Source organism: Bubalus kerabau, chromosome 1 (assembly GCF_029407905.1).
Source record: "Bubalus kerabau isolate K-KA32 ecotype Philippines breed swamp buffalo chromosome 1, PCC_UOA_SB_1v2, whole genome shotgun sequence".
NCBI lineage: Eukaryota > Metazoa > Chordata > Mammalia > Artiodactyla > Bovidae > Bubalus > Bubalus kerabau.
In genome coordinates, this window is record NC_073624.1 from 63500993 (window position 1) to 63516654 (window position 15662).

General features: G+C 35.0%; 1 protein-coding gene and 1 pseudogene across 1 annotated transcript; both read left to right on the top strand.

Moving 5' to 3' along the window:
- The first annotated feature begins 323 nt into the window (after positions 1–323).
- On the top strand, positions 324–10534 carry LOC129646179 (olfactory receptor 6C65-like; annotated as a pseudogene).
- A 1432-nt stretch (positions 10535–11966) lies between these two features.
- On the top strand, positions 11967–12899 carry LOC129641559 (olfactory receptor 6C76). The gene has a single exon (XM_055566241.1). It carries the CDS (start codon positions 11967–11969, stop codon positions 12897–12899), a length of 933 nt encoding a protein of 310 aa, XP_055422216.1.
- Positions 12900–15662: the final 2763 nt, after the last annotated feature.

Here is a 15662-nt window from a genome sequence, read left to right on the forward strand (position 1 = left end):
TAATCAGTTAATAATTATTACATATTAAAGCTAAAATCATGTTTCTTGTTTGTATTTACAGACCAGGAAGAAGTAAGCAATAAGAAATGAGAAATCCCACCTCTGTGAAAGAGTTCATACTTCTGGGATTAACAGATGATCCAGAGCTAAATGTTTTCATTTTTCTATTTCTATTTTGCACGTATATACTGAGAGTGACTGAAAACATGACAGTTATCACCCTTACTCTGCTAAACTCACACCCCAAAACACCCATGTATTTCTTCCGTAGGAATTTCACTTTCTTAGAAATCTCATTCACTACAGTTTGTATTCCTAGATTTATGGTCAGCATTGTAACAGCGGATATGACCATTTCATATAATTCTTGCATGGACCAGGACATTTTCTCATATTCCTTGGTTCAATAGAATTGTTTCTTTTGACCGTCATGCCCTATGATCATTATCTGGCTATCTATAAGCCATTGCATTACACAACAATAATGAATAGCAGGCTTTCTCATCTCTCCTTGCTAACAGAATCAGAAGATATTATGAAGAGGTAGCAACAATACACAGAAGAACTGTACAAAAAAGATTTTCACTACTTGAATAATCACGATGGTGTTATCTAGAGCCAGAAATCCTGGAATGTGAAGTCAAGTGGGCCTTAGGAAGCATCACCATGAACAAAGCTAGTGGAGGTGATGGAACTCCAGTTGAGCTATTTAAAATCCTAAAAGATGATTCTGTGAAAGTGCTGCACTCAATATGCCAGTAAATTTGGAAAACTCAGCAGTGGCCATGGGACTGGAAAAGGTCAGTTTTCATTCCAATCCCAAAGAAAGGCAATGCAAAGAATTCTCAAACTACCACACAATTGCACTCATCTCACATACTAGTCAAGTATTGCTCAAAATTCTACAAGCCAAGCTTCAGCAATATGTGAACTGTGAACTTCCAGATGTTCAAGGTGGATTTAGAGGAGGCAGAGGAACCAGAGATCAAATTGCCAACATCTGCTGGATCTTCAAAAAAGGAAAAGAGTTCCAGAAAAACATCTATTTCTGCTTTATTGACTATGTCAAAGCCTTTGACTGTGTGGATCACAATAAACTGTGGAAAGTTCTTCAAGAGATGGGAATACCAGACCACCTGACCTGCCTCTTGAGAAATCTGTATGCAGGTCAGGAAGCAACAGTTGTAACTGTACATGGAACAACAGACTGGTTCCAAGTAGGAAAAGGAGTACATCAAAGCTGTATATTGTCACCATGATTATTTAACTTATATGCAGAGAACATCAAGAGAAATGCTGGGCTGGATGAAGCACAAGCTGGAATCAAGATTGCTGGGAGAAATATCAATAACCTCAGGTAGGCCGATGACATCGCCCTTATGGCAGAAAGTGAAGAGGAGCTAAAAAGCCTCTTGATGAAAGTGAAAGTGGAGAGTGAAAAAGTTGGCTTAAAGCTCAACATTCAGAAAACTAAGATCATGGCATCCAGTCCCATCATTTCATGGCAAATAGATGGGGAAACAGTGGAAACAGTGGCAGACTTTACCTTTTGGGCTCCGAAATCACTGCAGATGGTGACTGCAGCCATGAAATTAAAAGACACTTGCTCCTTGGAAGAAAGAGTCCCTTGGACTGCAAGGAGATCCAACCAGTCCATCCTAAAGGAGATGAGTCCTGAGTGTTCATTGGAATGACTGATGTTGAAGCTGAAACTCCAGTACTTTGGCCACCTCATGTGAAGAGTTGACTCATTGGAAAAGACTGATGCTGGGAGGGGTTGGGGTCAGGAGGTGAAGGGGACAACAGAGGATGAGATGGCTGGATGGCATCACTGACTCAATGGACATGAGTCTGAGTGAACTCCCGGAGTTGGTGATGGACAGGGAGGCCTGGCATGCTGCAATTCATGGGGTCACAAAGAGTCGGACATGACTGAGCAACTGAACTGAACTGAACTGAAGCTGAAACTCCAATACTTTGGCCATCTGATGTGAAGAGCTGACTCATTTGAAAAGACCCTGATGCTGGGGAAGACTGAAGGCAGGAGAAGAAGGGGCGACAGAGGATGAAATTATTGGATGGCATCCCCGACTCAATGGACATGAGTTTCAATAAACTCAAGAGTTGGTGATGTACAGGGAAACCTGGCATGCTGCAGTCCATGGGGTCGCAGAGTCAGACAGGACTGAGCGACTGAACTGAACTGAACTCCTCCAGATCGAATCATGCTATTAGGTGTTATCTTTCTTTGCCTCCGCCTGATAATAGAGCCCTATTTACTATAATCATTACATTCAGTCCTACAAATACTCCCTATAGTGCAAAGTAAACAGCTATTATATTAGCTTGGTAAAGCATAGACCATGTGGACTGGCATCCCTATGACACCATTAATTGAAGTCTAGAAACCATTATGTTAATTTTAACTAAAATTAAAGTTTAAAACACCCAATCTTTGGTGACACATTTTATCTGTTCCTTTCTAAATCCAAGTATACAAAATATTTACTTGAAGAAATCTGTAATACTTTATTAAATCTCTCATTAAAAATGTATGACCCTTTCCAAAGAGAACATCAGCTGTATTTAAAAAAGAAAGGACAAACAAAAACAAAAAACACCTTTTTACCATCGTTTATACTATATAACCACATAAGTAAGGTATTTCTTCTAGGCTCCAAATAAATTTTTACCCTATATTCATTTTTCTCACAAAAATTTGCAAGAGAGTCAATGAGAGTCTCTCTTCTTTTAAAACAATGGTCAGAAAAATATTTGAAAAATAACTAAGAAATAATTTTTTCATCAGTCTTTCCTTTTTTTCCATGCAAACTCCAGTATTACAGATAGAATTCTATAGTCATTCAATACCTAATGGCTCCTGAAGGAACCTTATTAAAAATTGTAGCTCAAATTAACTGCATTGTAGATGCACTGGTTTTTCTTCCTCAGAGAAGTTTTCTTTATATTTCCCTCAAAAAAAAAAAAAAAAAAAAACTCATCTGTAACAGTACACTCAAAATATATTAAATGGGTCAGTTTATTTTGGAGAAAAGCATTTTGGAAAACCTTTATCACTGAGCAATATCAGAAAAGTCATAAAACACATGACACTTAAATTACAAAAAAGAAAAAAAAAATTTTGGACGTTTGCCGACTGGATTTTTTCATCCTCACAGATTGGGTATTTGAGAAATGGTTGGTTTATGACTAGGAAAATGCAAACCAAAGATTTAAATTTTTAATCATGAGTGCACAAATGTGAATTCATTTTATAAAATATGTCAAAGTGAAGGAAATCTTTTCTACCTAAAACATCATGTTTCTCTTATTATATATAATCAGAAAAATATTCAGGTTGAAACCATGACTCGGTTCCATCTAGTATCATAAAGGTGAGTGCATTTTTTCTTTATCTACATCATTAATTATATTTTTGAAATCATATATCTCTAAAAATTACTCTCTTTAAAATGCAGCTTGAAGGCACTCTGTCAATTCTTGCATTATTTTCTCTGCCTATAGCTTTGTAAACGTGTCAGAGCTGAACTCATAAATGTATCACGCTTGCCTGAGGAGGGAGTTAGGTAGTATTTTTTCAGTCAATTCCCTCATCTGCATAATGAGGCCCTTAAATGGACCAACCAAATACATTTTGGGCACAGAGTAAAAGGCTGTTTATATCTTTGTTATAATATGAATAATATTGATAATAACACTAATAGTAAAATTCATTATATTTTGTTATATGATTAATTACTGTTATCATTGCTGTTACTATCTTCCTTTTAATATAGTTTCTTTCCCTATTGTATCCTTCAAAACTAGTTTAATAAACAATACAGCTATCAAATTATTATTTTTGAAAGCAGAACTTGATAAAGGTTGTCATGCAATAACTTTCTGAAATAAGTATATAATCTTATAGGAAACAATATGATCTCTTTCATTTTTTAGTGATTGACTATATTTAAGGAGTCCAACAGGAAATTTTACCCTGTAACTTTGTTTATGGGCTAACATTGGGCTAACAAGAAGCTAAGATTGTGCTTTCATCACCTTTAGTTAAAAAGGAGTGAATAGAATTAATTTTACATAAAGGCAGAATAGAATTGATTTCAATGAATTGCTCATAAATACAATATTTTCTCTTTAACTTTTTACTATGACTAAACCACAACTTATTTAGAAAAAGAATGCATTCCAAATCAAAAATAAATTTTTGAATAGAAAAATTAGCATGTAGAATTTTATGTACTTTATGTTTTCAGAAATACTATATACTCAGTAACTTGATTAATCTTCCCAATGACCTACTTCCCAGTGAAGTACGCTAAGTATTTATCATTATTACTTGCTTTTATGACTGTGAAAAACAACTTTCTGTGTGTTAATAAGTAATCAAAAATATACAGCAGGGAATTATCAAAAGCTGAGATTAAAATCTAAGGTTTTTAAACACAGATTAATTTTTTTCCCCACTAGACAAATTCTAATATGAATTTGCATTCAGTTCAGTTCAGTCGCTCAGTCGTGTCCAACTCTTTGTGACCCAATGAATTGCAGCATGCCAAGCCTCCCTGTCCATCACCAACTCATGGAGTTCACTCAAACTCATGTCCATCAAGTCGGTGATGCCATCCAGCCATCTCTTGCTCTGTCGTCCCCTTCTCCTTCTGCCCCCAATCCCTCCTAGCATCAGAGTCTTTTCCAATGAGTCAACTCTTCGCATGAAGTGGCCAAAGTACTGGAGTTTCAGCTTTAGCATCATTCCTTCCAAAGAACACCCAGTGATGATCTCCTTTAGAATGGACTGGCTGGATCTCCTTGCAGTCCAAGGGACTCTCAAGAGTCTTCAACACCACAGTTCAAAAGCATCAATTCTTCGGCGCTCAACTTTCTTCACAGTTCAACTCTTACCTCCATACATGACTACTGGAAAAAATATAGCCTTGACTAGATGGACCTTTGTTGGCAAAGTAATGTCTCTGCTTTTGAATATGCTATCTAGGTTGGTCATAACTTTCCTTCCAAGGAATAAGCATCTTTTATTTATTTATTTTTTTTTAATCTTCTTTTTTCTTTTTTTAATTTTATTTTATTTAACTTTACAATATTGTATTGGTTTTGCCATATATCAAAATGAATCTGCCACAGGTATACTTGTGTTCCCCATCCTGAACCCTCCTCCCTCATCCCTCCCCATACCATCCCTTTGGGTCATCCCAGTGCACCAGCCCCAAGCTTTCAGTATCGTGCATCGAACCTGGACTGGCGACTTGTTTCATATATGATATTATACATATTTCAATGCTATTCTCCCAAATCATCCCACCCTCTCCCTCTCCCACTGAATCCAAAAGACTGTTCTATACATCAGTGTCTCTTTTGCTGTCTCGTATACAGGGTTACTGTTACCACCTTTCTAAATTCCATATATATGCGTTAGTATACTGTATCGGTGTTTTACTTTCTGGCTTACTTCACTTTGTATAATAGGCTCCAATCTTTTAATTTCATGGCTGTAATCACCATCTCCAGTGATTTTGGAGCCCAAAAAATAAAGTCAGCCATTGTTTCCACTGTTTCCCCATCTATTTGCCATGAAGTGATGGGACCAGATGCCGTGATCTTCGTTTACTGAATGTTGAGCTTTAAGCCAACTTTTTCACTCTCCACTTTCACTTTCATCAACAGGCTTTTCAGTTCATCTTCACTTTCTGCCATAAGGGTGGCGTTTATCTGCACATCTGAGGCTATTGATATTTCTCCCAGCAATCTTGATTCCAGCTTGTGCTTCTTCCAGCCCAGCATTTCTCATGATGTACTCTGCATATAAGTTAAATAAGCAGGGTGACAATATACAGCCTTGACGTACTCCTTTTCCTATTTGGAACCAGTCTGTTGTTCCATGTCCAGTTCTAACTGTTGCTTCCTGACCTGCATATAGGTTTCTCAAGAGGCTGGTCAGGTGGTCTGGTATTCCCATCTCTTGAAGAATTTTCCACAGTTTATTGTGATCCACACAGTCAAAGGCTTTAACATAGTCAATAAAGCAGAAATAGATGTTTTTCTGGAACTCTCATGCTTTTTCCATGATCCACTGGATGCTGGCAATTTGATCTCTGGTTCCTCTGCCTTTTCTAAAACCAGCTTGAACATCTATAAGTTCACAGTTCACATATTGTTGAAGCCTGTCTTCGAGAATTTTGAGCATTACTTTACTAGCATGTGAGATGAGTGCAATTGTGTGGTAGTTTGAGCATTCTTTGGCATTTCCTTTCTTTGGGATTGGAATGAAAACTGCCCTTTTCCAGTCCCATGGCCACTGCTGAGTTTTCCAAATTTGCTGACATATTGAGTGCTTATGCATTATTCTGATGGATAAAGTTTTGTCACTTCCTATTAATGCGTTTTTTATTGTTCTTTGCACAAAATAAAAGCACTATAAATGTATTTGAAATCATATAAGGAGTTGATATCTTCTCTTTTTTTACCTACAGACCTGCAGGATTCAGAGTTTAGTCATGCCAAATAAAGCATTAATCAGAGAATTCATTTTTCTGGGACTTAAAGATGGCCCAGAGGTACAAGTTGTAATATTCTTCTTTATGTTGTTCACCTACTTACTGAGTGTAATGGAAACATGAACATCATCATGTTAAAACTATTCAGTGTCTGTGTGAAGACACCTGTGTTATTTCTTCCTTAGGAATTTCTCTTTCTTAGAAATTTCATTCACCACAGTCTGTATTCCTAGGTTTCTGAGCAGCCCTGCTACAGGAGACACAATAATTTCCTATAATGCTTGCATGACACAAGTGTTTTTTTGTTTTGTTTTGTTTTGTTTTTTCAATTCTGGTCTCCAGAGTTTTTCCTTCTGGAGGTGATGTCCTATGATTGTTATGTGGCTATCAGCAAACCTAGACATTACACAACCATCATGAGTAACAGAGTCTGCAACCAGCTTGTAATCAGCTTGTAATCAGCTCCTGGCTGGCTGGTTTCTTAATTATCTTCCCTCCTCTAACCCACCCTGATTATGGGCTTCCAGCTGGATTTCTGTGATTCCAACATCATTGATCACTTCACTTGTGATGCTTCTCCTATGCTACTGATTGCTTGCACAGACACAGAGTTTCTAGAACTTATGGCATTTTTCTTAGCAGCATTCACACTCACGGTAACTTTAGCCTTGGTGATTCTCTTTTACACATCCTTAGAACAATTCTGAAGATACCTTCTGCCCAGCAAAGGAAAAAGGCCTTCTCTACTTGTTCATATGATTGTGGTTTCTGTTTCTCACAGGAATTGTATTTTCATCGGAGAAGGCAATGGCACCCCACTCCAGTACTCCTGCCTGGAGAATCCCATGGATGGAGGAGCCTGGTGGGCTGCAGTCCATGGGGTCGCTGAGAGTCGGACACGACTGAGCGACTTCACTTTCACTTTTCACTTTCATGCATTGGAGAAGGAAATGGCAACCCACTCCAGTGTTCTTGCCTGGAGAATCCAAGGGACGGGGGAGCCTGGTGGGCTGCCGTCTATGGGGTCACACAGAGTCGGACACGACTGAAGCGACTTGGCGGCGGCAGCAGCAGCAGCAGCAGCAGCAGTACTTAATATCTCTGTTGCTCCCATGCTGAATCCCTTTACATACACCTTAAGAAACCAGTAGGTAAAACAAGTCCTGAAGGACTTGTTTTCACCCAAAAAAAATGTTATTATCAATCAAGCACTGCTGCTGCTAAGTTGCTTCAGTCGTGTCCAACTCTGTGTGACCCCATGGACGGCAGCCCACCAGGCTCTGCCATCCCTGGGATTCTCCAGGCAAGAACACTGGAGTGGGTTAATCATTATGAAATCTGTAACTGAAACCACAAATAAACAACACATAAACACTAACCACTGATTCAGATGGTTGATATACAGAAGGGAACAAAGCACACAAAACCTCTTGATATTGCAGAGTTTATTTCTAGTGCAGGAACAGACTTCAAACAGTCAACATAATTGAAATTTAAATTATTTTGTATTGTAGTAAGTGAAAATAATATGAACAAAATTGATATACTGTAAGGAAAGGAGGGCACAATTCAAATTAAATAGGGTGTTCAAAGATTTCACAGTTATTTTATAGCTTCTTTTATATTTCACTTTTCTACTTCCAAAAGTATTTCTCTGTATTTGTTACTTTTTTCCCCTATAATGTTCCCAGCTCTATGTATCATGTATTCCACAGTTGGCAAACATAGGGAGAGTCTGAGATGTGATTTTAATATTGGTCTTTAATTTCAAAAGACAAGTAGAAAGCTCTAGATAGCTATTCAAGTCCTACATGAGGAATAAATGATTCAAAATAAAATTCACAATAACCCACAGTTAATGAATGGAACCTAAATTCAAGGCTTAGAAAACCATGCTTTATGATTATTTATACCAAAGGACTCTGTCTCCTTCCTACTCTTATTTCCTTTTCTATTGAGTCAGCTATTCAAAATCTGTAAAGGGAAAAAAACAGATTGCAGATAGTGTTTGGATGGACATGTACACACTGCTATATTTAAAGGAGATAACCGCCAAAGACCTAATGTGTACCAGATTGAACTCTGCTCACTATTCTGTAGTAACCTAAATAGGAAAATAATTTTGAAAAAGAATAGATTCATGTATATGTATAATTGATTCACTGTGATGTACACCTGAAATTAACAGAACATTGTTAATCAATTATACTCCAATATAAAATAAAAATTAAAAATAAATAAGTTAAATAAATATAAATAAGTTTTGTTAAAAAGATTAAAAAAAATTATCCTCTACTGTGAAAATAGATTAAGTTGTCCATAGCACTTTCTTGCAGCTCTGCTTCATCAGAACTATTTATTTATATTTTTCCAAGTTATACTCATCTTGTTAGGCAATAAACTGGAGTTGTGAGAGACTGCAGCTGTTTGATGGGTGATTTCTTCCAGTGAGTGATGTCAACAGAAATTATGACTAATTATTAAATATTAATTATTAATGAAATCATTATTGCTAAATATTAGGGATAACTGCTTTTACATCACATGCAGTGACCTTTGTTTATCCATATCATAACATCAGAAAAATTTTAACATTAAATAGTCAGAAGTAGGTAATCATAAACAGCTTAGTCCATGAAATTACTGAAAATCAGTGCAAGATGCTTACACACCTATTTAACATACATATATAAGGATCAGAGAACACAATTATTGGTATACAAATTAGGGAAATTCAAAGATAAATCACACACCTTTACCGTTTTCAATCACTGTAAGTATCTCACACCATTTAATTAGAAGGAATGGAAATATTGAAATTAAATGTGAAGTTTAATTAAAAATTGAAATTAAAAAAAAATCAAATGTGGAAAACCCGACTCAGGGTTCGAAGCCAACCCAGGGACTGAACCCACGCTTCCTACATTGGCAGGAATAGTCTTTACCCTGAGCCACCAGGGAAGCCCAAAGCCAATGGTTAACTATTGGCTAAAATGAAGATTTCCTATTAATTATCAAGTGCTTGAAGTAATGTATATATCACATGAAGACAAATTCTTTAACATGGAAAAACATCATTTTGTGTTTTTATAATTATATTTATACTTACAGTGGTGATAAAATATCTAATAATTCAACTATTAGTTAAGCCTCTGCTTTGAAGTATCATTATTGGGTACACAAAAGTAATTTAAGTATCTTAGTTTTCACTTGTATGATATATTCAACAACAAGATGCTATTTTGAAGAAGTTATCTTTTTCTGCATTGTATTTACTCACTGTGGAATGAACTGTGCCTCATTTGCTCATTAGTAAGAGCAGTTTTGGTACACATTAAAGTGTATCTTGGATTCTATGCCAATACATTGGAAATAATACAGAAACATAAAGGTGAAATTTCGGTTGTTTCTAATTTTGGTGTATACTAGTTATTTAGCTCAATTCATGAAAGTAGAAGTACTTCTTAAGGAAATATAGCTGAAATGATGCAACTCAAAAGATTTAATAATTTTAAAGTTATTTTATACATGATGAGATCATGTCTTTCTTCATTAATAGTCTTCTGTTTGTTTTGCTTTCATATTTTAAACATATACCATACAGTGTGAAGGATATACCCATCATAAAAATATGATCAGGAAATGTTGGTTTATTTTCACTACACTTCCCACCTCACCAAATACTTGACCATCACCCTGCTGGATAATTTTCTCAACCTTCTCCTGGGACATAGGTCCCATAATATCAATTAAATATACTCACCAAAGCTAATCTTGTGCATGATTCATCAGTGCCCTATTATTATTTTCCCAGAAGTCATTAAAGATTTATCTAAAAGAATATTTTTGAAGCCAAAAAAATATATATTTCTGTAACAAAACACTTTAAATTTTCTAGGTTTACTTTTTTCCTAAGAAAAATAAATGGAAATGGCCTTCTGTGAATTATCAGAAGAGCTTATTACAAAAGACTTCTCAAATGTTTTTCCTTTTTAGCTTTCACATGAAAATATTGCTGCTAAGATAGCTGGTGGGATATGTTCAGGATTCCATATTTGGGACAAACGGTGAAGGAAAATATGAGAAAACTGTTCCATTATCTATTTAGCTCCTGAAACATGAAGGGTTTTATGGAAGAATAGAGAGATTTATGGAAAGACAGGGAGAATAGTCATTTCTCCATGAAGCATTAGACTACTACTTTTCTTTTGATTTATCTTAATTGAGCACATTAGTTTGTACTCAATATGTCACACAAATCATCAGTCTTTTGATCATATGTAAGTATTCTGTTTATTTTAATCTGATGCTTCTATTTATTACAAAGCATTGATTATGACCCTCTGTTGTGATTTTATTCTTCTCTGATACATATAATTACATACAGTGTATATAATATTATTACAGTATATTATCTTGCATATATATTCAATAGTTAAACCAATAAACTGAAATGTAAATATATATCAAATGGTGATTTCTATCAATTAACAGAAATGTGTAGAACACACCACATTTTCCTTAATTTTGGTATAATCACACTTTACAAAAACTTGATACATATTCTTGGCCTGGATGTCCAAGATAGCCCTAAATGACGTATATAAAGTGTTTGCATATTTCATATTTTAATTTTATATGAGTATTTCTGATCTTCATTAACACATTTGTAAATATATTGTTTAAGCTATTAACTCAATCTGTAAAACTTATTTTATTAGAAGTTTTTAAACAATCTATTAAAAATCACTACATTAATTGCATATCATGAAAAGTTATATTTTTAAGAAATCAAGAATAAAGGTAAGGGTTAAGGGATTCTAAATTCTGGAAATTGAATGGACTTCTGGGTTTTAAAATATGGATAATATTATATAAACAATAGTTCAATATAAATAAAAGTCTATAATACATTACAATGACTTGGTCTCTGTATTTTTTTAAAAGGGCAATAAATAAATTAACAGTGTTAGTACTCACTACTTCTCCAAAAGAACATTTAGAATTTTCCCTATGAAATATTAATTAAGTTTAGGCAGATCACTGATTTCCATTATCAGTCAGAATTTTAATGCCTGGAAAAGACAACTTGAGAACATAATTTCCTCTGTATTTTAGCTTAACAATGAAGCATGAGAAGAGCTCATGTTCAATCACCAGATTTTCCAGGTAACAAGAGTAATAAATGAAGACACAATAGACATGCAGTAAGGATCAGAGGACATTACGTCCTACAGATGAGACTAATATTAAACAAAAGAAACACTCCTAAGATGTATAATAAAATTGGGAAAGAAAATATATGTATAAAAGTCCAGAAACTTTTTGTGAAAATAAAATCATTACTTGAAAAACAGGTGCAGACATTTATGCTTATCTAATCAATTTATTACTGTCTTGTATCTGCCAGTAAGATTTGTCAACAATCAGCCACCAGAAATGAGAAACAGAACATCAGTGACAGAGTTCATCCTTCTAGGTCTGACTGATGATCCCAAAATGCAAGCTGCTATTTTTTTCTTTTTATTTCTCACATATGTGCTGAGTGTTAGTGGAAATCTGACTATCATCATTCTTACACTGCTGGATTCCCATCTGAAGATGCCCATGTATTTTTTCCTCAGGAATTTCTCCTTCTTAGAAATCTTATTTACTTCTGTCTGTAATCCTAGATTTTTGATAAGCATTCTAACTGGAGACAAATCTATTTCCTATAATGCTTGTGCAGCTCAGCTCTTTTTCTTTATTCTTCTTGGTTCAACAGAGTTTTTTCTCCTGGCATCTATGTCCTATGATCGTTATGTGGCTATCTGCAAACCTCTGCATTATACAACCATCATGAGTAACAAGATCTGCTACCAGCTTGTAGGCGGCTCTTGGCTGGCTGGATTCTTGGTGATCTTTCCTCCACTGACCATAGGGCTGCAGCTGGATTTCTGTGACTCCAATATCATTGACCACTTCACCTGTGATTCTGCTCCTTTACTGCAAATCTCCTGCACAGACACCAGCACACTAGAACTCATGAGCTTTGTTTTAGCTGTGCTGACGCTCATGTCCACCTTGATGTTAGTAATCCTCTCCTACTCCTACATCCTCAGAACAATTTTGAGAATCCCTTGTGCCCAAAAAAGAAAAAAGGCCTTTTCAACCTGCTCCTCCCATATGATTGTTGTCTCAATCTCTTATGGAAGTTGCATCTTCATGTATGTGAAAACCTCAGCAAAGGAAGGGGTTGCTTTGACAAAGGGAGTAGCTATGCTCAACACCTCTGTGGCTCCTATGCTCAATCCGTTTATTTATACCTTACGGAACCAGCAGGTAAAACAAGCAGTTAAGGATGTTGTGAGAAAGATGTTCTCAAAACATTGACCTGACTTAAATTTTAACTAAAACAAATACAATTTTAACTAGAGAACCAACGAATAATATCTTTTCTAACATATATTCTACCTTATTCTATTTCTTTACAGAAATAGCATTGTTTAGGCTATTTTGAATTTAATACTCTTATTGTAAATCTTCTTTGTGTGAACTTTAGCACAGTATCATTTCGGAGTGTTCCTATGTGATTTTGTATTATAAACCTAAATTTAGAACTAAAAGCCCTTCACATATTAATATGTGTGTGAGTGTGAAGTCGCTTCACTCACGTCCAACTCTTTGTGTCCCAGCAAACTGTAGCCCACCAGGCTTCTCTGTCCATGTGATTCTCCAGAAAGAATACTGGAGTGGGTTGTCATGCCCTCCTCCAGGGGATCTTCCTGACCCAGGGTTCGAACCCACGTCTCTTAAAACTCCTGCATTGGCAGGCAAGCTTTTTATCACTAGTGCTACATGGGAAGCTCCATTTATTAATTTCAAATAATATGCATGACATTAAACATCACCTAAAATACTTGAGTAGAATAAAATTACTATTAATTCATATATGTCTAAATTCAAAAGTACATACTCATGTCTCTAGAAGCATGCAAATATGTATATATGTGCTCTATGAGTATACAATCATATATATATATTTATATACGTATATATATATATTTACACATACTATACTTTTAATGGTTTTTATCAAGTGAAATAGAGGAAACTCAGTCATAAAGGTGTAGAAATAACTAAGTAATATAGGAGTTAGGCAATGTTGAAAAATAATATTTTGAGCATGAAATTTAACTTACAGTTTATTTACATTCTACATAAAAATTTGGCAAATCTAATACAGTTATGTAAAGTTTAAAAATAAAATAAAATTAAAAAAAAAAAAAAAAAAAAAATAAAAACATTTAAACTCAAAAAAAAAAAAAAAAAAAAAAAAAAAAATGTTTAAATATTCTATGTATTTGTCATCAGGACAACAGATTAGTAACAGAAAAATACTTTTCTACATTTATGTTTGTTTTAGCAATTCATTGTATGAGAATTTAGATAAGAAAAATAATGCAGAAACTATTTATTTAATAAACATTTCTTGAATACAGAACTTTTATAGAGCTAATACTTAAAGAAATTGCAATACCACATAAATAGATTTTTAGAAGGTAGTTATATACAGAGATGTCAGTGTTTGGCTTGGAAATATTTTATTTTCCATTATGAGAATCTTACTTCATACATACAAATAGTATTTTTTCTCCATTGGTATCTTTAATAAACTTTGATAAGATTTGACCAATATATTTTGTGGGATTATATTGCTTGCCAAATAAACATTAAAAGTAAAATCAAGTTAAGGGTGAAATAAGATACAGAACAAAAAACTCAGGAAGATTTGTAGGATCCCAGAAAATTCTGCTTAACTCAGGAACTGGAAAGATAGATTCACTTATCCCATAACTATTTATTGCTCATATTTTCTCTCAAATGCTTCCCTTTTTCTCTGTTAAAGATTTTAATTTATCTTCATTTGGTTTAATTTTGTTTCATTCTTCCAGAATAAATTGTTCTTCATCACATAATAGATAGTACAGTTCCTTGTAGACTTCACTTCATCCTTTTCAGTTCATGATAAAAAGCAAGACTCCCTGCCACTCAGCTCAATAAAAGTATCAGTTGGAAGAAGCTTATTGATACCCCTCTGAGTAGATGTTGATTAAAGAATCATCTCTTTGATCCCTGACCATGAACTATGTTTCATAGCCATAGGATGCTGCTTAAATATATATATGCTAGAATTAAGTTGTCTAGATTTGCCTCTAGTTTTGCCATTTGTAGCTTGAGTTTCTCTTGGTTGCAAAATTTTCACATGCAAAGGAAAGTCAATAATTCTGTTTAATCATAGATTTGTTATGTTACATATAGTTTAAGCATCTAAAACTGCTAGTAATTGAGTAATGGTGCAATAATGTTAAAATTTATTATTATTATTGTTATAGTGATTAATTTCAGTCACATAGTCTGAGTCACATTGTCAACTGAGATGTAGGTGGAGATGGCAGAAAATCCTGCTTGACAATGAGAAGGAAGTAGTTTTGGAGTAACTACTCGATTTTATTTCAGCCAACTTCATTTTGCCAGTTTGGTTGTATGGAAAACATGTCTACCTCCAGAGATAGAAGCACTTCCTAAGGTAATAGCCACCTACAGATACGCTTAAAAGGATAGCATAGACCAAATAGATTTATGAAAGCAAAGAATTGGCCCTTTGCCTTGTCCAAGTGTCATGTTTCATCAGACTTGCAATCTTACCAATCAGAGTCAAAAAGATCATGTAGTAAAATCCAGTGTGAATAAATCACCTTTAAAAAGGTTTCAGGGACTTCCCTGGTGTTCCATTGTTTAAAAATCCACCTGTCAATGCAGAGGACACAGGTTTGATCCCTGGTTCAGGAAGATCCCACTTGCCCTGGAGCCACTAAGCCCCTGTGCCACAACTACTGAGCCCGGGGGCAGTAACTACTGAAACTCACACGCCTAAGGCCCATGCTCTGCAACAAGAGAAAAACACTGCAGTAAGAAGCTGGGACACTGCAACAAAGAGTATTCCCCGCTTGCCCCAACTAGAGAAAAGCCCACGCTCAACAACAAAGACCCAGCACAGTCAAAAATAAAAATAATACTACTACTAATAATTTTTTTTAAAAGTTTTCAGTGCTGAATATTTCATGTAGAGGTAGACACATTCTTAGCAAGCAT